We start from the raw sequence: 22773 nt of genomic DNA, 5'->3' as shown, positions 1-22773 counted from the left end.
CCCAGCTGCGTGGCTGCTTATGAAGTCAGCCCTCAGTGCTCCTGGAATCCAAGCTGTCAGTGACCTTACCTGGGAGCAGGTGTCTTTGGAAGCATTACAGCTCAGTTTGACATACTTATCCCTGTATTTGGTCGACGGGAGTCAGTGCTGGCTCTGTAATTTTTATTTTTATTTTTTTTTCCTTTCTTATTTTCTTCTGTCACACTGTGAGTTGCTTTTTCAGGTTAACTTGCTCCCCCAGCCCTGATAACTGAGCTTTTGTTGGGACGTGTTCTGCTGCCAGTTTTCCACGTGCCAGCAAAAGGAGTAACAGGTTTCTAAAATACACTTCTTTCAAATATTGCGGAAATTGGAACAATCTAGTAGAAACTGACTTTAGCAGATATGTCTTTATGTCAAACTAGTTTAAGGCCAAGAAGCTCCTTACATTTTTTAAAATTGTTATAGGAGAAAATCAGCCATGTGGATATATGTACAATCTTTTCAACATATGTATTGTATTCTTGCACTGTGTTTCACCAGAAGCATGAGTTAATATTTGCGTGGAATTTTGTATAAGTGATAAGCTTTATATTCTCCCTTGGGTATTAAGAGTCTCTGTTTGGAGCTGCCAGCAAGGGATGTGGGTGAATTTGTGTACAGGTGTTTATTGCAGCTACAGAATGAGGCCTGACAGGTGGGCAGCCCCTTGGTTTAATGTTCAGTAGTGACTTTGTAACTCTTCACAGAGCACAGTAACTCAGCTTTTGTACCAGTAGTTGCAATATTAGAAAAGAATCATTTTTACACTCATCTGGAAATTTGTACTCAGGTCAGACCTTTGGGTGTTTAACTCTGAAGCAATTATGTGATAGCTGTGAAGAATAGGGGCTTGTCAGACCCTTGCCATCTCTCCCAAAGGTGCTGACCTTGCACCAGTTCTCAGGTGTGCTGTGCACAAACTGGATAAAAATGCTGCACATGTCCACACCAGTGTTTTCAGCTGGGCCACCCAAAACAGATTTCTGCTCAGGACCAGTCCTGCTGCCCTTGGGAAGCCACAGCCACAGTGGTGAAATACGGAGTCTTGGATCAGACTTGGATCAGAGCAGGAAAAGGATGGAGTCCTTTCCCCTCAGGTGGTAAAAAGCCATTGATCAGTAAGGATTGAGGGGAGGTGAATGCAGCAAAAATAAAAGTAAAGGAAAGCTTTCCTTCAGACCTGTGGATGCTCCTGTAACAGGAGACAATTGCATGTAAATCCTGAGTATTTGTAAACCCACCCCCCAGCCCTCAGTACCAGGACACAGATGAGATAACCACATTCTGTCCAGTTATTCCTGCAAGGTATTTTGTGTTTTTTCCAAGCACGAGGATTTTGCTCTGCAGAAGGCCAGAGTAACAGCAATATTTTTATGTATGCTGCTGAAAAGAAAAGAGGGAAATGACTAATTCATGCTTAAAGCCACCTTTCAGAATAGCTAGTGTATCATTTTTGGTGTACATCTAAATTGGAAACTACCTACGGAGAAAATGGCATTGCAGAAAGTACACCCTGAAGACATTTGTTATTGCAGAGTTTGTTAAATTATAGCCTTTCATTGAGGTTATTACTTGGAGTTCAATTAACATTTTAAATGTATGTTTGGAGACCAGCAAGCAGGGCCTCAGCAGACAGGTGGTCTGGGTACAGAACATGTTCCCTGCTACCAGCATCACCATGGCAAAGCAAAGCCAGGAGGAGAAGCTGTTCTTTTCCATAAAAAGCCACAAACATTTTGTGAAAGCTCTTTCCATGAGGCTTCACAGGCTTAAAGAACTGCACTTCAGCAGCAGGTATGGTTTCATGGACATCTCAGTTGGAAAGAAAATTTGTGCCAGATAGACAGAAAGTCCCACATCTGCCTTTTGTTCAGGCTACCTGGAGGCTGCTTTTCCTTCCATTAAGGAAAATCTAGTCCAGACATAATTTATTTCTTTACCTGGAATTGAAAGGCAAATACAGTAACAGAAAAATTTATTTTAAAGAATAGTTTTTGCCAAGCAGATGTATCTGAAGATGGAGGAATGCATGAAATCTAGTGGTACAATGAACTTGATTTGCATTAGAGTGGCAAGCTGAACTGCTTGAAGTTGCCTGTAATATTTTTCCTCAACCCAGAACAGCGTGTTTTAAATAAAGGGAATCAGTTTAGCTTTCTAGTAAATACCTTCAGCCAGCATTTTCAGAAGGGATTTGTCAACTGGTGACTGCCCTTGAAAGAGATTTGAAAGGCAAGCGGACGTGGCATCTAATGGAAATACGACGCCTCTCACAGCTGAGTTACTGAATAAAAAGTAAGTAATGAACACAAATAAGAAAAAATAATGCTGTGAGGGACAGGACTCCTTATGCTGCCAGACCCCAGCAAAGTAACTGCTACAGACACGGGGATTTCCAGAAGTTATGGCCACAGAGAGGAGGGCACGGAGAAAACCAGCATTAACAGGTTCAGAAGAATCTCAGGCATGTGCATCTCTCGGCGCTGAGAAATATATTTTGCAAAAATATAAACAAAAAAGACTCAGCTGCAGAACCAACCCCATCCCTGCCAAAGTGCTGAGCAGTTTCAGTGAGCATCCTCCTTTCCTTCTTTTAGCAGTTGCAGGGTGAAAGTCACTCACCCCGTGGCAGAGGCTGCCATGCTGATGTGTAAAACATTACAGTGGTTCTGTAGGTGCAGAACTGAAGTAGGGCTCCACGTAGTGGTGTGTAGCAACTCTTGGCAAATGCTTATCTGTTAATGGCAACCTGTGTGTGCATAATGTATTACTGCACAGCACCTGTTTATGAGCAGATTGGTGTTTAAGCAGGGTATTGCACAAGGGAGAGACTTTCAGGCTGAATGAAAGCATTCCTCTCCATTACAGGCAGCTTGTTTATCACAAGCACTGGTGTTTCTTGAAAGTGGGAAACAACCCCCAAATACTCAGAATATTTAAAATAGCCTAATTGCATGGTGATTGCCAGATTTGTAGCAAGTGGGTGGGTGGGATTGGTCTCTCACAGCAAGCTTCAGCTGCTCTCACAACCTGCCTTCAAAGAGCTGCTTAGGGAAGGGGGAAGGAAAGAAAGAGTATAAAATCAGCTGCGGAAGTGTCTGCAGGATCTGGAAGCTGCTGTGTGCCTCCCACCCTGCATGTCCTCTGATGGGCTTGGTTGGTGCCTCACAGGGGTGGGTGCAGTGTTGGCACCACCCAGGTGGCTTCTCCCAGCAAACTGTTCTGCTGCCTTCATCAAACCCAAAACCACCCCAAGCCTTTGTTGCTGTCACATCTATGTTTTTTAAGGATTTTGTTTGTTCTGTCCGTTCTGGCAGAAACTCTCAGAACTGTCCTGTGGACAGCCTGGCTAAAAGGCTCTGGCCACAGGTCTGCTCAAACCCAGGGCTGCTTTAGGGTCTTCCTTGTGGTCCCTTCACACCTCCTGCAGTATTGCACCTATGTGACAGTCCCATCATGCCCAAAGCATCACCTCCTAGTAGACCTCTGATAACTGAAAATTGTCCAGGAAATTGCAGTTTGAAATTTGTACGATTATTTTCATTAAGTTTTTGTGTATAGCAAACACTAAATATCTGAATATATGTCCAGCCATAGTTTTCCAACAGAGACGGGGCTTCTGTGCTCCAAGTATTGCTTTGAAGTAATCAGTTTTGTTTCAAATAGCCAGAAATGCATTTTGGATAAGCACATTAAGAGGCTTATCCAAACCTTAAAAACTGACCTAAAACTGGACTCCAGATTTCATGGGAATGAGGAATTCCTTTCTAGTATTTCCATATGATTGAGTCAGAAGTTGATTAATACATTAGCAGTTCTAAATACACCCTGCCAGACTCTAGGAATACTGCATGGGATCAAGAAAGAATAAAATGATTTTTAAAAGCCAATTCAATTTCAAGTTTTGATTTCCTTTCTTTGAGGTTATTACTTTGTTTAAAAAATGAAAACTGTATGTCGCTCTGTTGGAACTTTATTACTGCTTTGGCTGCATTACAGGAACATTATAACAGGACAGGATTTTGACTGATGTGGCACTGACTGACTTGACCTGTTTGAGGAGCTGATATTAAACCCACACAAGAACACTGAGCTGTGTGTTTGAGTTTGTCGGGAGCCTCCTCTGAAAATCTCATCTAATGGTGCAGGAGTTTATTCTCCCAGTGCTGCGCATCCTCTCCCCACAAAAAAGCAACTTTTAATTTGCATCTTTCCATTCTCAGCTGACCTATGCATCAAACCGTAAGTGCTGCAGCTCTTATGGACAGAGACCTGGCTCCAGATTGATTCCAGGCACTGCCACAGGTGCCCATGTGCTCCCCTGCTGTTGGCTTGTTTGTGGGCTTGGGTTTCCTGTGCTGTCACTGCAGAAAAGTGCCAGGTCTGAGAGGCAGTGGGCAGTGAGCTCGGGTAGGGAAGGATGCAGGTGTCAGTGCTGGGATCGCAGTCACTGCTGCTAGGACAGGAAATGTAGGCACTTCCAGACAGCCCCGTGCAGGGGGAAATGCTGAGGTGAATATAAAGGCATGGAAGATGTTGGCTTTCTGTGGTCTCTGTCTGCTGGAATCTGCAGTGCCTTTCTCTCACAGACCTGTCTTCTGCTCACACTCAAATTTCCTCCTTAAGACAGACCTTTCTCCCCTTTTTCCCCACATTATCAGCTCAGGAGTTTTTTAGGGTGTGGGGGAGCAGGGTTCAGTTTCCTCCCTTGCATCAAGGCATCCAAATCTGTACATCCTGTCTCTCACTCCCAATGGAAACTGCCCCAGGCTGGTCTTACACGGCATCTTTTCTACTTTATCTGTTGAAGTTCTGAGTATCAAGCAATCATTAAGTTAAATACAGAAATAATCCTAGGGCTGCTCTGATCCATGGCTCCCCAGTGATCACAGCCACCGAGCTGCAGGCACCAGCCCAGGGATGGTGGCATGCTGTGCCCAGCTCTCTCCCTTCGGGCTGAAGAGCTGCCTGTGTCAGGAGAGCTGTCCTGGGGAGGCATGGCTGCCAGCTCTGTGCTCTCCCCTTCCACAGAGCAGCCCCCGAGTGTTTTTTGGCTTGCTGACCCGAGAGGAGAGAGCCTTCATCCCAGGAAGCAAAGGAGACAACGAGAGGCGTAACTCTGCACCCTGGGTGAGAGTTCACATGCAGGTGGTGGAACAGCACCCTCTCCTTCCCGGCAGAGGAAAGAGGAAATAAGAGCTACTCCAGGATTTTGAAGGGGCTTGGGGTTGTGATCTGTGTGCTTTGGGGATGGTCCACTGGAGGGAATGTGTTTCACTCTGACCCCAGCGTGCAGGCACCAGCTCCTGCCGCGCTGAGGGAGCAGGGGCAGTTACCTATAGATGGTTTTTTAAACAATAATGATTGCAACAGAAGGATTCCTGAGGCTTTGTTGTTCTTGATGAGCCTGCCAAGCAGCAGGTATGACTTGACCTATCCTTTTAGCCTTCTGGCTGTGTCTCCCCATTTGCTCAGCGTCCCTGTGTGCATGTTCAGGAAGGCATTTGATGCTGATTGGAACTAATTTACCATCACAGTGGGGGGAATTCACTTACATTGCTCTGTGCTAACAGCTATAAGCAGTGATAATTAATAGCTCCTAATTGCTTAATCAGTGTAAAGTTTTAGACTATGTCATATGTGAAGGTTTTTATTTTGTGTGGATGACTAAACCCCCAATTAATGCATCGAGTCACACAGCCTTACCAGCGCTGTCTGCTTCAGACAGAGAAAAATAACCAGTGTCTTCATTACCCCCCTCAGGTCCCTTTCTGTAGTCATTACTGTGGCCTGAAGACATTTTTCTGTAGCAGCTGCAGTAACGTTACAGTGAGCTCCCTATCAGCTCAGAGCTGTCAGCAGCAGATATGAATCCAGCAGCCCGAGCCCATTCGGTGCTGCTGACATGCTCTTCTTGACTTTCCATTTATTCCTTTACCCCTGGTGGCCAATCTCCTTTCAAATCAAAACTGTCTGCCACCAGCGGGTCTGGCAATACTCTGTGATTTCGCAGTTCTCAACAGACACCCGGTCCCTGTGCGCACACAAGGCTTGTCTCCATCCCACATTACTCAAGGTAATGCATCCCTCTTTGGTATTTGGTTTTTGTTTTCTTCAGTGCTGGCTAAATTTTATCTCTGCTCCCTCTCCCCGCTCCCCCTCACACTGTCCCTGTATCTCTTTCCGTGCCTGTCTTTCAGGGCATATCTCTTGGATTGTTTTCATTTCCCAGACCTGTTTCCCAGGCCAGTTTCTTTTCAGCTTCTTGTCCCTGAGTCCCTCTCCATTTGTGTTTGTCTCTTTTCTTATCTGCTGAGGAAGATGAGGGCAAGATAGAGGTGTTGACTGGCAGAACTGGAACTCCCTGTTGGAAGTGATCGTGAGCAGGAGTTTGCTTCCACCCTTACAGAGTTCCAGGCTGGATGCATCCTCCTGGCAGTGGGGTTGTGTTGGATTAGGCCATCCTTTAAAACGTATTTCTAGTTCCATTTTTCTCTCAACAATGTCTGTCTTATTCTGTAACATTTCTAAGTCAGCATTTCTTATCTCAAGGTTTACAAACATGTCCATACTGTGTAAGTCTTCTGTCAAACTTTGAGAATTCTCTATAAATTCATTTCTCACAGGGTTGGGCTCTAGGGAACAGATGGATGGATGGATGGATGGATGGATGGATGGATGGATGGATGGATGGATGGATGGATGGATCCACAACAGGTGCTGTGCTTTTGCACAGTGTAGGTGCTTGTTTATGGACCCTATGTGAGTTTTCTCTGTAAAGGGATCCCATTAATATTTGTGCAGGGTGTCTCTACTGGGCATGGCAACTTCAGGGGAGAAGCAGAAATACAGAGAGGAGACAGAAAAGTCAGTTTCTTACAATAAAAGTAACAATACTAATGCAGGTGCAGCTTGTTAAAGAAATGCCTGAATTTTGTGGGACTAATCCTACGTTGGATAACTATTTGGTGATAGATCCTTAGGTGAATTCATCTGACATGAGTGAAAGCATGTAGTTTGTTAATAGTGGAAGAACTGACCCTTAAATTTCTGCATCCCATAATGCTTCTACAGAGGAAGAGAAAATGAGCACTAGATATTTCTATAACACATTTTCTTCTTTTACAGAAAGTTTTACTTTTTCTTGCAATGTATGTCTCTCGTGCCATTAGGGAAGGAAATCCTGGGAAGTGTGAGACTCTCTTAGGTAATTAACTTTTGATTCAATAGGAGAGATCTGAAGGCTAGCACAGGGCAGGTAGGAAATGCAAAATTATTTTTACCTAACAAAGAAGTGTGAATGAATGAACGAACATGTGACAATAGGAATAGTCAGACAAGGACAGGGAAAGCATTGTGGCCTGATAAAGGCAGAACAATCCATCACAACAATAGTATCTTTAATTCTCCTTACTGCTGTCTTGCAGTGTTTGAATTACAGTTTGATTTTGTTATCTAAGCATACACAGAACTAAGGAGTTTGGCTGCCTAGAAAAACAACACACAGGCCAATAAAAACCTTCTGTCTCACCTAAGCCATGCAAAGAACAGCCTGGGACTCTTACCACAGAGCACACCTGGAATTTCTTGGACTTTAGGGCTGGTTGCGTCTAGAAACATCTCTACGGCTTCTCTAGCATTTTTGCAGGAGTGATTTTTTTAGGCAAAGGATGAGTTTATAAGCAGCTTACAGAAGCCAATAAGTGATTTATAGCTGTTTTGATCGTTCATCAACTATTTTAGATTGTTAGGTAAGTAAAGAGGCTGCCTGAAACTATGGCTCGTAACCATCTAAGCCATTTTATTTTGTCTGTGTTTATTTGTACTTCAGTTTCAATGTGTTGCAGGTATCCTAACAATGAATGATGATTTACAACCACATAGAAACCATCTGTAAATGTAAGCTTTGTGCAAAGTGAGACATTTCTTCTCTTATTTCTGCTTTCCTCCTCCTACTGAGAGGGGTCTGCTCGAGGCAGCTGGCATAGCTGATGGGGAAGAAGCAGGGTTTCTTTTCTGTCTGACACTGAGCTCAGAGCTGAGAGGAGCACTTCATTTTTCTTGTCTCGTCAGTAACTTAATCCTTTGTGGTTTTACTGTTTCTGAAATAATAAAGTCAGTCTGGAGTCAAAGGAAAGCCCTTCTCAATTCTCAGGAAAATACAAGGATGAAGTAACCTTGGTCTTTCCCAAGCTAGTGAGCAAACATTTTCTGCTGGTGACTTTCCTTGGCTGGGAAAGCAGAAGCATTTCCCACAAATAAAACTCTGTCCTGGAAATGACAAGGAAGGTGCTCTGCCCAGGGTCCATAATTCAGATCTGGGAAGATCTTAGCCAAGGGCCAAGATAATTAGCCAAGGGAAGACAGCCCCAGAGACAAAACATTGGTTTTCTGTGTGCAATTTGCCAAAGCTAAATTAATTCTCATGTTCCAGTGGGAACCTGCCTTTTCTTAACCTAGATTTCATTACAAAACCTGTGAAAGTTATGGAAGCCTCCAAACTGGCACTGCATGTGGAAAACAATGCTACTGTTCAGGAGCAGAAATGTACTCAAGTGCCCCAGTTGTAATGGGGAGGAGACTTTTATAGGTTCTTTCCTTCCTTATCTTGCTTGGAAAAGGAAAACAAGTGCCTTCACTAATGGGGAGAATCAAGTAAATGGGCCAAGGTTGTGCCCTGCAGAGACGGGTTTTTTTTTTTTGGCCAAATTCTTTTAGCCCTTTCTGCTGTATGTTTAGAATATTTTAGACACAAGGAGTAACAGGAATGACTTATGCCACAAATTGTTTCATAGTTTTTTCTTTTCAATTCTGTTGCCTCACAGTCTAAAAATCTTTAAAAATATATACAGGAAGATCTGTGAGTAGTGGTGTATTTCCTCCAAGGGCCTTGTCAACCTTAGGGCCAATACATTTATTATCATTTAAGCCTGACATCCAGATCTCCTTGTGAGACCTGCTCCTCACACGAGTGCTTGTTATGCTCCTGAGTGTGTATGTTGACTTCCACAGGACTATTTCTGTCTTAATTTTGCAGAGCTGGCCTTTAATGGGTTTCAATCTGTCCTTATCACAGGACAGATTTTCCCTTACTGGGGAAAACCTGCTGAAATACAGAAGGATGTGAGCGCAGAATCCAGACCAGTTCATATTGAGAGCAAGGAAAGTTATTTTTTCTCTTTAAAACAACCCAGCCAATATAGATTCACTATTTGGAGAGAGTTTGGTTTTTAATTCTCAGTATATTTGACCTTCAAAAGGACACAAAACAATGCAGTTCAGAGGTGTGCTGCCTACAAGCTCAGCTCCTGGTTGTGTCTGTACAGCTGAGAAAAGTGAAAACAATGAAACAGACACTTTTGAGTTCCCAGTGAGAAAAAAGGAAACTGGCAGCCTTTTCTTGCTTTGTTGTTAAATATCTCTATTTAAATGCAAATCATCATCTGACACTGCCAAACAAAGTCATGTACCAGCAGTAGGCATGCAAGTTAAAAAAAAATTTAAAATGATGTTTTGAAGATGCTGAATTGCTTTTATTTCCAGGAGGAATAGAGGTGGCTGAATAAATTTTTGGCTGCGTAGCGAGGATCACCTCAGCACCTAGGCACTTCAGATATGAAGATTTGTATTTAAGTACAGCTTTTACAGAGGTGTGGGCAGGCTCTCTAGTTAGGGATCACTTGGAGGGATGCTGAAGTTTCTTCTGTGTTATCCCACAGCAGTATGACAGTGGAAAGCCCCGTGTTTATAAAATGTTTTGGAAGGGGGTGGGATCCAGGGACAAAAAGGGGCAGGAGCAGCCAAATTGCTGCCTTAGTGTAGCTCAGGAATGTGTATTTACCAGTGGCCTGTGCTTTATGGTGCTGGATGCAGGGCCTCCAGCTTCTTCCCTGAGCTCCAGACCTCTGAGCCCAGAGAGGCACGAGACTGGACCTCAAGGTCCAGGGATAGAGGGGAGTCTTGCATGAGGAAGCCCACATTGTGGGGGGGTTGTGGCTCCTGAGCTGCCCTAGCAGGGATGAGAAGATTCCCTGAGTGTGCATCCATGCTGCTCATCCTGCTGATCAGGAGTAGCTAATTAATAAACCCCACCTCCAGGGGAGCATTTCTATTCAGTTCAGCAAGTCCCAAAATCAGCTAACAACCTGTATCTTATCAAGCCTCATCTGCTAAAATTCTTCCTTTAATTTGCTGTTTACCCCACCATTTTAAACTTTCATTCTTATAAATCAGTGTGGATATATTTGCTTTCTGTGCAGGGTTCCAGTAGTCTCTTAATAATCATAATAATCGTTATTACTGATTAAAGTTGCATTATTCATGCCAGATGGAGTGCCCTCCCTGTCAGCCAGAATGAGTTTGCATTTATGTAGTTATAGTACATTTGTGATCTAAATAAGCAGATGGTAGAAGGTGACAGAGAATTATGTGCTGGTGATATCAGCAACAATGTTTCCCAAGTATAATTGCTTTAAATGAACATGAATGCAACAAGGAGCCGGTAGTTTTAACAAGGTAGTTGGCATTCAGTGTGGTAATTACCAGGCAGCATCATCAATAGCACCAGGAATGCCAAAGGAGGAATGCCGGCTTTGAAAAATTAGTGACGGAGAGTCTGACTTCACACGACCCTCAGGGTGGGTTTGCTCAGCTCTGTAGCATCTCACAGGTGTGAGCCCACTGCTGTAAGAGGAGAAGTGTTTGCCTTTAGGGTGATCCAGCCTCAGCTGAGAGACATTTTGCACTTCCTCCAGCGCCGTCTCCCATCAGGGCATGTGGCAAGTATCTGATTTAGTGTAATGGAGCAGTGTTAGCAGCAGCAGCTGTTAATACACAATTGAAAGGATTGAACCTGGCTCAGGTTCAAAGGGGAAATTCACTTAACAGAATCTCAGCAGTGCTCAGTGATGTATAAAAGTTTAATCAAACACAAGGTTGGGTTCCCGCGATCAAAAGTGCGGCGATAAGGACTGTGCACAGTCTTCCACAAGATTTACGTCGGGTGTCTCGGCTCATCCCATCAGCTCTGGCTTTGTGAAGGGCTGGCCTGCCTGCCCTCAGGCACTGCCACACCTGGGAGTGTGCCTGGACTTGGGCCACATCCAGATGGCAGCCATGGAATGGGGTCTCCCTTGCCTCTCAGCCCAGACTGGTGTGGGACTGTCCAAGCGCTCTCTCCTGTGGTGTTGAAGTGCAGCCAGAGGAGAACATTCCCGCTCTTCTCCTTGCTTGCCAGTCCCTCTCACATAGGTCAGCATTTTACCATGACATGGACACGTGAACTGAACTCCCACCTCAGTCCAAGTGGATTTCAGGCCCTGATTACTAGGTAGTTTATAAAAACCTACCATTGCTAATGCTGCTTCTGACAGCTGTATTTGACAGTGAAAGCACCTACAGTTCTTTTTCTTTAGGGTCTAAACCTATCAGTGTAGGCACACAGTGTGTGGTGACTGGGAGTGGGGCTGGGCCCAGCCTCGTCCCCAGTGGGTGCAGCTGTGAGAAGCAGGTGAGCAGCACTGACAGCAATGAGCCAGGGAGTGCCCAGGGGCACTGAGCCACCACCAAAGGGAGCAGAGGGCACCCAGGTGCAAGGCATCAACAGGAGGGCTGTGAAAGGCTGGGCTGAAGAACAAGCAGGGCAGATGCTTGCAGCCTCCTGAAGTGCTGTGGTGTTGCTGTGTATGGGCAGGTGCCTGGAGCCTCCTGAAGTGGTGAGGTGTTGCTGTGTATGGGTTGAAGCTTTCTGAAATTGTGTGGTGATACCCTGTGTATGGTGGCTGTCTCAACTGTGGCATACCAGCATGAGGAAAAGTGATGCACGGCATCATATCCAAGGTCTGAAGGAGCATGAGGTTCCTTCTGAAGTGCAACTAAAGAACTAGCAGCCAGAAAACAGAAGGTCCTGTGAGCTTTGCTGTCCCTGGAGTTCAAGTGGTTGCACAGGGCACATTTCCCTTACCATGATGTTGGACATGCAGCCCATGCAGGTGTGTGGGGAAAGAGGGGTGGCTTTTAACCAAAGGTGCTGAGTGGAATGTCCCATTGTTTGTAGGCACACAGTGTGTGGTGATTGGGAGTGGGGCTGCAGCCTCATCCCTAATGGGCTACAGCTGTGCAGGACAGGTGAATGCTATTGAAGGTAACGAGCCATGGAGTGCCCGGGGACACTGAGCAACCACCAAAGGGAGCAGAGGGCACCCAGGTGCAATGCATCAACAGGAGGCTATAAAAGGCTGGGCTGAAGGACCAGAAGGGCAGATGCTTGCAGCCTCCTGAGGAGTCGTGGTGTTGCTGTGTATGGGAAGGTGCCTGGAGCCTTCTGAAGTGGTGAGGTGATATTCTGTATGGGTGGAAGCTTTCTGAAATTGTGTGGTGATACTCTGTGTATGGTGGCTGTCTCAACTGTGACGTGTGCTGTGACAATTGTTCAGATGAAATTGGACAGGAGTTAAGTAGCCGTATAGCTTTTCCAGCACAGCCATGTCTTCTCCTGTGAAGGAATCAGCAGGCCTTACCTAGGCTGAGGAAAGTAATGGTGATAGCACTGTGTGATGACAGTGTTCCTCAGTCCTCCAGACTTGCTCATACTTCTTTTTGTTTTAAAATGTCTGGGTCATTATGCATAGCAAAAAGGTATTTAGAGTGTAAAACATTTAGGTAAGTACCTGTATTTCATGTAAGTTTGACATCAGGTCTGGTTATTTAGTTTGGCTTTTTTTACAGGCACTGTTTCAGCCTTACTAAAGTACAAAAACCTTCCAAAGACAAGGTGGATTTTGCCTTTTGCAGTTGCTGGATGTTAAAGGAATGAAGAAAAAGGCACATTTCTAATCTCTCTCTTTCTGTCTGTCCTGCAGGTGGTCGTTGCCACAAGTCCTGCACAGGGCGATGCTGGGGACCCACAGAGAATCACTGCCAGACCTGTAAGTGTGTAAGAGTGAGAAACAAAGGACTGGAAACCAATGTAGCAGAGATACTACTTGTTTTTTCTTCCAGTTGTGAGGGGATATGATAAATTCTGGGTTCAGTGTAAGTCTAAAATATACAAGGGGTTTTTTTTCCTATGTTTTTATCAACAGATAATTTGCTTTTTTTTCCTACCCATGTGAATGATATTTTTCTTTTCTTCCTTGTGCTTTCTAAAACTCCTTCTGCTAACCTGAATTTTCTTTTCACTACTTGGTGGAAACATGGAGCATGGCTCTTGAGAATATTGATGGTTATTGATGGCAGATCTGGAGCTCTTTAATGACCACCTGACACTGCAAAGTTCCTGATGACAAAATACTCTGTTAATTTCAGTGGTAGCCTGGAAATATTAGTTATCTTGCAGAACTGTTTTCTTTATAAAAACTTCAGAATATATTTGAGTTGTACTGAAAGAGAGAATAATAGGTTTTTTGTGAAGAATGTAGTAAGTGAAGGGTCACTCACAATGTTTTTCTGTCCTTGTGAATTTAGAGAGCATGAAAATGAGTTTCTTCCTTCCTCAAGGAGCTTTAAGCTCCTTCACATCGGCACAAAAGAGCCAGAAGTACAGTCACAATATTAGCAGATAATAATAAAAGAGGAGAAAATTGAGGGCTGTTTTTTTCCACAAGTTTTTTTCTTTTTCCTGCTTACAAGAAGGTGAAAACCAGCTGCCTTTACTGGAATCACTCTTCCTGGGAAATGAAGTGGTTGCTGGGAGCTCCTCCACAGAACACTTCCCCAGCTTGTGCTTGTTTCCTTGGCTGAGCTGTAAATGGGTGGAAGGACTGTGACAAATGAGCCACTTCCAGGTGAATGCCCAAACTAAGCTCTGAGCTGAGGAGAGTCAGCCCAGAGATATCTGCCTCTTTCCTGGGACTTGGTAGGAACAGGGCAGAGATGCTGCTTTTTGGTAGGGTTTTTGGGTGTTTTTCGGGTTTTGTTTTTGGTTGATTTTTTTGACTACTTGGAGTTGAGAGATAGGATGGAGTCAGAACTGGCAGACAGCTTGAGGTGAATGTCTGATGAGTCTGAGCAGGAAATCCAAGCTGCCCTGCTGCCCCGGGGAACAGAGGCTGTGCCACCCTGCAGGAGCTGCTTTCCCTTTAGGAGCATCAGCTGATTCTGCTGGAGGAGCTGCTCACAGTTACAGCTCTGCTGAAGTTAACCTGTTCTTGTATCACTGCTTCATACTGTGCTTTATCTGCAGGCATGGTTAAAACCCCTCAGGACATGCTGTAGGACTAAGGTACAGTGATGCAGAGCAGATTCTTCTTTGTCTGACTTGAGCTGACTTGACTTCTTTATGAAGGCTCTGAGCGAGTCAGTGCTCCTTAACAGCAAAAGAAGTAGATTCTGGGTTGTGTGCTTAAGTAGATAATGGAAAGGGTCTTAAACCTTTAACACAAATTATTTTATATCATGATTAGAATTAATTAATGTTTTCTTTCTCTGGCCTAATGAGAAGCTTGTTTGTCTGTTAAAGCTAGTAACTTTGTAAGAAACTGCATAACCCATCCAAACCAGTAAATTTATTCAGGCCCTCTGTGGTTATCTTATCCAAGAATAGTTTAAAATAGTTCTTGGCAGTTATGTTCTGTAAGGAGCCCATGATGCTGGCTCAGGCTGTGTCTCCAGCCTCACAGCCAGTCCAGCTGTGTACCTGCAGAGGTCCACGTGGCAGGATCAGCTCCCATGGTCTCAGCCTCTCCAAAGCACTGCTCTCAGATGAGGGAACTGCTTGGTGGATTAATGTGGAATTACCAGGGACAGAAGAGCTTAGCTGCAGGGCTGTGGAGGCAGGAGCTCAGCAGGGCTGCACAGAAGGCTGGCTCCAGGAGTGACAGCTCTCTCAGTGGCTGCCATTGCAAATCCAGTGGGGACAGGCTAAGGCACAGCTATGGGGTTAAAATATTAAACTAAAAAGTGCCATAGCCCATCCAAATGTCAGGGAGGTACACAGATCACACTCTTCTACTTGAGTAGCTACTCCACATCCTCTCACCTTCAAGCCACTCTGATGGTCAGGGACAGGAATTGGTTTTACATCACAGACTTCTTTACCTCCATCACCTCGCTGCACCTTGGACAAGCAGCAGGATTGAAGGAAGAGGCTGGCAAAGGGTATTTCTTCATTGGATTTTTGCACTATGTGTTTCCTTCAAAGGAAGGAAAGCAAAGAGGGAGAATTTGTGTAGGGACTCGAAAAATAAAAATGCAAGTGGGACTGTGCTTTTGCTGCCTTCCTGTATGGTTTTAAAAGACACGCCTGGCTTTTGGGCTCACAAATGGTGTTAGCTACAAGCTGTGTTGTGCACGTTGTGTCTACCTTAACCCTGTCACCTTGGGGATGCACATCTTTCCAACACATGTAGGAAAATATCCAGCAGTGCTACATCCAGTGCCAAACCATTTTGATCCTAGAAACAGCTCAGAGCTTCATTTTGATAGTTTCTTTTTTTTTTTTATTGAGGATTGAAGCAAAATATTTTAATGAGACCCCCTCCCAAGATAAGATTTAAATTATTTTCCTGGGAAAGGATAAAAAATGAAAGATCTTAATCCGTGTCTTTCATTTCAAATTACATATGGAAAAAAAAAACACAAATCCCTTTGTTTTTTTCATGAATATCATCTACCTAGCTGCTTATGTTGCCTTCCAGCAATGTCTTTGTTGCTAGCTCTGTCTGAAACAGCACCTGCATCTAGCTCTGTTCTAATGTCTCTCTAAATGTGACAAGAAAATTCATGTGCTTAAGAAGACAATTAATAGGAAATTTAAGCCAAACTATTCTGTTAGGAGATAGAGAAGATAAATTTCCAGAGCACTGTTATACACAGTTAGCAATCCTTTTTACTTTTATAATTAAAATATTAGTAGATGCTAATAGGAAGAATTTGAAATTTAGATGCTATAACTTATTTCAGTGTCAGGAAAAGCTAATGTGAAAACACTTTTTTAAGAGACTCTATTTTTCAAATTGTATTGGGCACACACTGAATAGAATGTAAACCACTTTAAAAAAGAATAATAACAAATGCCTTTGGAAGTCACTAATCCAATTTGAAAATCTATGGTTAGGTTGTTATAATTTTTGCTGTTCATGTCTGTTAAGAGTTGCATGCAGAAATTAAAACTTTTAAAATTCAATATTTTATTAAAGTGACAGATTATGCGCTTTTTCCCAGATGAATGTAACTGAAAAGACAACAGTCTAAGTTAGAATATAAACCCTATTAAGGGCATGCATAAAGACAAATATAACCTATAAACGAAACCTGAAACACGAAACATTTAGCAAATGTCAAGTGCACCTTGACTCTGTGTGTGTACAGGAGTGTGGTCAGGGCAGAACTGTATTTATACTGTCCTTGTGCAGCTGGTGTTGCTGAGAAGGTGCCAAATTAGAGCAGCAAAAGGCAAGCAGGATCCTGGTGGGACACACAGAAAAAGCTGAAGCAGCAGCTGGGATCAATCAGGGAAACCCACATTTCTGCTTGGAGCCAGCATCTTTAATTAAAACCCTTGTACTGCTCTAATAACTTTGCATGTTGGGAACACTTCCATTGATTTCAGTTACTTCCCATTTTTGCCTTCATGGATTGATATTGTCCTGACACAATTAAAGATGAGAGGAATATATAAAGGAGACTGATAATTTGCACATGTACATGAGGTGGTCATTTCCTCCCATCCCAAACACAATTTATTGCTGTGAAATACTGGTAGAAGTTGACAGTCTCACCTGGAAATCCATCTCAATGCACAGCACATTTGTCAGGACTTGGGTGTTTATCCTTTGGTCCTGCCCCTGACTGTGACAGTTCTGTGTAGCTGAACCCTCCAAATTCTTGGGATTACACACATGATCTGTAGGAATCCAGACAGGTAATTGTGCTGACCCTCAAAAGCTCTGCTTTAAAGCTTGGGGTCTCAGCTGGGATTAGTGAGGGTCTCCTCACAGTCATGTTGGGTGAAGATATGAGTACCTGGCACCTGAAATGCCAAATAGTTTGACATTTTGGGCAATACTTATAATTCATTCTTTCAGATAGGTCTTGAGTTACAGCTATTGAAATACAATCTAATGATTGTATTTGGGGGAAAAAAAGCTTGTTATCCTTTACACATAGCTGCACTGTTTATTTTCTGTGGGGTTACCCCCAAGAACGATTGCAGGAAGCTGAACTGGTGAGTGGTGTTTATTGGCATCTGAGCAATCACATTGTTTCAGGCCTTCAGACAGTACACAGAATTGCCTTGTGGGAGAGGAAATGCTTTTCTGGGGAAAAATCTTTCATTTTAAAGCGTCTTACATGTAAGTCCTTGAGATCCAGAGCCTGCTAAGCTCATTAATGTCTTGGTGTGTGTGTAGGTGCCACTGAAGACCCCTGACAGGTTCTCCACAGACCTGGACCTTCAGTAGCAGCTATAATGCAAATATGGCATACAGTGAAGAAGGAGATAGATGTTCTGGCCTCTTCCTAGAACAACACGTTGGCATTTCTGTTGGCATTGTTTGTTTTCCCTGAAAAACAAACAACTGGGGAAGAACAGTGACAAACCTTTGCTGTAGTTATTAGTTTTGCTTTAGGAACACCCACAGTGTTCACTATCCTGAGCAGCGTGGTAGAGACCCTCCTTGAGCTGGTGTCGAACCAGAAGCAAAATATGCTTTTTGAAGGTGTCCAGTTCAAGTATTGTGCTGAAGAGAGGAAAGAGAGGGCCGTGTTCCTCCACATGAGCTCTGGTGTGAATGGCCCATCCCAAGGTCAAACCCAAAACCCCAGTGTTATCAGCACCATGCTCCAGCCAACTGAGCTGCTCCTCCAGGAGGAACCAGTGGCTCCATGGACAGGGTGGACATCGTGGCCCACACCCAACAGCAGCTGGTTCTGGGGTAAATCAGAGGTGAATGAGGTGGCTCACACTGATTACCCTCACAGAGGAGCTTTACACCAAAACTTCCTGGGGGTTACCTAAAATGTCCAACAGCTGAGGGGCACAGCAAGGAATGCATTTAACAGTGGGCTCCATGCATGGCCTCGAGGCACAGCCACAAGGCAGAATTGGCTGTGGCCATGTCAAAACAGGAGGTGCCATGGTGAAGGGGTGGCAGAGCCTCTGGGTGGTGGCCCCTTGGCTCCAGGACCAGCTGCTCCCCTGGGCAGTGTTGTAGGTGAACACGGAGGGTTTAGGTTGTAGGGTGAACCGAAGGGCCTCTGTGCCCCCCACGGGGAATTGGGGCCCTCCTCAAGTCAGGGTAAGGCTGGGCTTTGCCTCTCTGTGAGGCAGACAGTGCCCAGTCCAGGGCAAATCCTGGGCTGGTGGAAAACAAGACACACTCACAGACTAGGGAGGGAATTTGTTCATTTTCATGAGCCAAGACTGTCAGCACAGTGTGCTGGTGGCACACAGCCACAGGTGCCATTGTTTCACATCTGTCTTAATGTTTATCAATACTGTCACTTAAATAAACAAATCTTTTTAATGTGCTTCTCAGGCAGTGTTGACAGTAAGTGCCTTCACAGAATTTCCCAAATTTCTCAAATTAGATTTGCACAAGCCACAAAAGCCTTTTCTTTCTCTCTGGGGGTTTTCCTCTGGTATGAGCAATATGAAAATGCTCTAAAAGTGCATTGTTTTATTCTGTAGATTACAAACAATCACTTCTCTTTAGTTATTTACATTTTTATGTCCTAAATAAATACTGTAAGTAGCAAGAACCTTCAGCATTACCTTAAGTACTTCTGGCAAGTAGTGAAGGGATTTTGGATCAGAATGTACTTATAAAGGTGTTACTTATACATTGAAACAGTAGAATTGAGCAGAAAGTTGGATGGAATTCTGTTTTCTCTTGCTTCCTGAAAGTGTTTTTCATAGAGAAGTAATTAAATGCTTTTAAAAAAATAGATGTTGAAGGTTAATTGCAGAAGTGTATCATCCCAGCTTTTACCAAAAGACAGCTGCCAGCACGGTAGGCAGTGGTGGCTGGGATAGTTTGGATAACACTAATTTCTTTTTCCATAACATAAAGGTTACAGCTGAGTGAGGGAGGGGAGGTGGATGGTGCCCTGGGTGACCATTCTTTGCACAAGGTTAAGCCCCCAGTGGTGAGGAACAACAATCCAGCTGGTAGATCTCCTTGCTTCATTCTGTGAATGAAGGCAGGATTGTGTTAGTTAGAGATAGCAAGTGGTGTTTCCAAACGTGTTCCAAGGTTGCAGTCTGTTCTGTTCCCATTTGCCAAAGGGATTGCCATCAAGGGCAGCCTTTGGCTGTGACATTGGTGGTCTCACTCTGAATTTCACTCATTTACTCTGTGTTGCTGTTCTTGGTGGGGAAAACTCACGTGCAACTGGTGGGCTCTTCTGTTATTTCAGGGGGCAGGGGAGAGGGTGCCATATCCTGTTAAAAAAAAACTAATGATTTGAGAGTAACATTCCTCATGAATTTTCAAGGGTAAGAGGGCACACTAAAAATTCCTTCTCCGCAGTCCTTGAGCAACACGTGTGCTCCTAAAGAGGGAACTGTGCAGGCATTCTGGATACAGGGGTCATGCAGATGTTCTGGATACTGGTCTCCTGCAAGCATTCTGGATACAGATGTGCAGAAATTCTGGAATACAAGTGTCCTGCAGACATTCTGCGTTGAGGGAAATACAGCTTGGTTATTAGGAAGAAGTTTTTTACAGAAAGAGTGATCAAATTCTGGAATGGCCTGCGTGGGGAGGTGGAGTCACCATCCCTGGATGTGTTTAAGAAAAGCCTGGATGTGGCACTGGGTGCCAGGGTTTAGTTGAGGTGTTGGGGCTGGGTTGGACTCGATGATCTTGGAGGTCTCTTCCAACCTAGTCATTCTGTGAATTCTGGAATACAAGTGTCCTGTAGGCATTCTGGATGCAGGTGTCCTGCAGGCATTCTGGAACCAAGCACCAGCACCACTGAGGCATTTCCCTCCCTTCCTGGGGTTTTCCCCAGCACGCTGTGGGTGTTTGGCTCGGGGAGCAGTCGGAGAGCTCTGTGCCTGGCCCCGTGTGTGACGCTGTCCCTTTTCCTGCCCGTGCAGTGACCAAGACCGTGTGTGCAGAGCAGTGTGACGGACGCTGCTACGGGCCCTACGTCAGCGACTGCTGCCACCGCGAGTGCGCCGGGGGCTGCTACGGACCCAAGGACACCGACTGCTTTGTATGTGCCATTTTCCTTATTCTTCCTGCCAGTCACTCTGCAGATTCCTAATGCTTTAATCCATGAAATTCACAGTTTTGTCCCTTCTAATGTACTGCATGCACTTTCACAGATTCAGGATGCAAATTTTAGCATTTAGGATTTTTCATATTCTATTAACATCATTTATCTATTTAATATTACTCATTAACAGATCTATGAGATTTGTAAATACAGATTTGGAACCATTAATATGCTTATCTCTGTGATTTTTATCTTTTTATTTTCCACAATTAGCTTTTAGAGGTGACAGCAGATTTTTAAATGTATTTGTCATTATATTTGAATATAGTTTTTATTAGTGCTCTCTGTACATTTCATATGAAAGTCAAGAATACTATTTAGATTCTTTGTGCAAGGTGTTCCCTGTTTCTGCCAGACTTAATTTAAATTCAGGTTTTTTTACTGGGCATGTTTTTTTTGTGGAGATGGAAGAAAAGTGGTTCCCAAAATGCTCTCCCTCAAATGCATGTTACTCTGTGTGTGCTCCAGATGGAAAGAAGAAATGGATTTTTCTTTAAAGAAATAGATAATCTAAATGTCCAGGTCTTTAGAAAATCTGTCTTGTTTCTAATCCATTATTTCTAAGAGTTTTTGCAGCCTTAGAACCTAAAACTGATCTCAAAAAAATGTGTAGCTCCTCACACTGGGTTGATGAGACAAGTTTTGCTCATGGTTTCAGGGGAAGCAAACCTAGGTCTACAGAAGCCTAGACTTAGAACCTGTACAGAGAGGTGAGTTTTCAAAGGTACCCACGTGTTCAAAGAGACAAATACCTGTGAAGCTGACTGCCAGGTGGGGTTGGGAGGAAGGTATGGAAAACTGCATATATTTTGAAACTGCGGGCAAGTGACTCATCATGAACTGGCAAAAATAAATCTTTCCCTGGCTGGCCCTGACTGTTCGATAGTGAAAGGTTTTGTGCTTCAAAACCACACTCTAAATGCTGTTCTTTGGCTGCTGATGAAATGTAGTGGTGGCCTGACAGCCACCAAGAGGATTTACTAAAGCTGTTCTCTGTGGCTTTTCACAAGTAAATGCTCAGCACGTATGGAATGGGTGATCCAACAGTCCTTGGAAGTTCTCTGTTGGCTTTGAATAGAGAGACAGGAAAACACCAGTCTTTCTTGTATCATGTACAACATAAATAGGTAAAGGGAAGAGGAAAAATGCAGTCATGGTTTCCAAATGAGTGTTGAGGAACATCCTCGGAGCTGATGTGTTGATGTAACCATTTTGAAAGGTTAAGGACTGTTACTGATCAGTAAAACTTTACAAAAGGAAGGCCTTGTAAAATCATGGCTCAGGCCTGTTACTTCAGCTAAGTTGAAAAGGACTGTGGGAAAGAGACTCAGCTGAATTAGGAGTAGAAAAACAAGTTATATAATTACATGTTTATAACATGTTATATAAAACAAGTTATATAATTACAAATCGTGGTGTATGGTGGTTGGTTGGATTTGTTATGATTTAAAACTATGTAGCTGATAAAGGCCTGGTTTTTGCAATAAGGAGCTCTCCTTTGCACCTGCCTGGGGACTCTGCATCACTTTGGGCCCTCGCCCACAAAGGAGAAATTATTGGCAGCATAAGCTGGTACTGCTGCAGCCTGAAAGTTAGACTTTCTGAATTGTGGCAGCTGTGGAAATCAACACGCTAAAAATCAACTGGAAAATCAACATGCTAAAATCAACTTTCTTCTGGTACAGCAGAGAGGCATCCAGGGTTTATTCTCATTCCCTTCTGGCCCCAGAGCAATGTAAAAGAAATTCAGCAGGGGTCTGGCAATTTTCAGGCCTAGTCATTACTTGCTTAGGCACAGTGGGTGAAAAGTGTAACCCTTTAGGCTATAGACAAGTGTGCTCAGCTTTCAGCTGAGACATATAACTTTGTTTTTTCCCTGTGTATTTCCTGTGCTTTTATTCACAAATTAGCAGCATTTAGCACAAAGTGCTAGAAATTTGCATATATTATCGAAGCAATTACAAATGTATATAAAACATTTCAGTCATAAATTAAAAGTTTCCAGATCTTCTAGATTAATTTTTCCTGAGAATTGCCATGTCTCCAAGGAATATTGGTGTGCTTTACTTTATGTTTTGTAAACTATTATCAGAGAATTGTCATGTACATGATGAAGTACCTTGAAGTCAACATGTAAGAAATGGGTTGAGGAAACAAACTAAATTAGTATTTATTAATAAGCAAAAGTACAGTTTATGAAGCATTACAAATCCTTTAGAGCATTATGGCATCTTGCAGCAGCATCCTGTTCTAAATACGGTTTTAATATCTGTAGATAAAATTCATCCATCCTCCTCCATCTGCTGCCATGCACTCATTTGCATATTCAGTTCTAAAAGCAAGACAGTAATCATCATCTGACATAAAGGCAAGCAAACATGCTAAAGCAATTTTTTCCTTATGTTTTTATCTCAGATTCAAACTGGGTCTAGAACTTGAAATGCATAGAGGGGCCTGGCACATTGCCCCATGGAACCAGACACAAACCCCATTTCTTGAGTGGACTTGCCATCCAGTTCTGACTAAAGT

General features: G+C 43.6%; 1 protein-coding gene across 1 annotated transcript in view; it reads left to right on the top strand.

Annotated features, from left to right (window-relative positions):
* The window catches only part of ERBB4 (erb-b2 receptor tyrosine kinase 4), a 574039-nt gene that overhangs the window by 391920 nt on the left and 159346 nt on the right, over window positions 1-22773 (top strand). Inside the window, exons 5-6 of the mRNA XM_038142045.1 lie at window positions 12882-12947; window positions 20063-20181. Coding sequence (XP_037997973.1) covers window positions 12882-12947; window positions 20063-20181 — 185 coding nt within the window. The remainder of the gene's footprint in view (window positions 1-12881; window positions 12948-20062; window positions 20182-22773) is intronic.

Source organism: Motacilla alba, chromosome 7 (genome assembly GCF_015832195.1).
Source record: "Motacilla alba alba isolate MOTALB_02 chromosome 7, Motacilla_alba_V1.0_pri, whole genome shotgun sequence".
NCBI lineage: Eukaryota > Metazoa > Chordata > Aves > Passeriformes > Motacillidae > Motacilla > Motacilla alba.
Note: the sequence above shows the minus strand (reverse complement) of the source record. Positions and strands in the feature narration are given on the sequence as shown.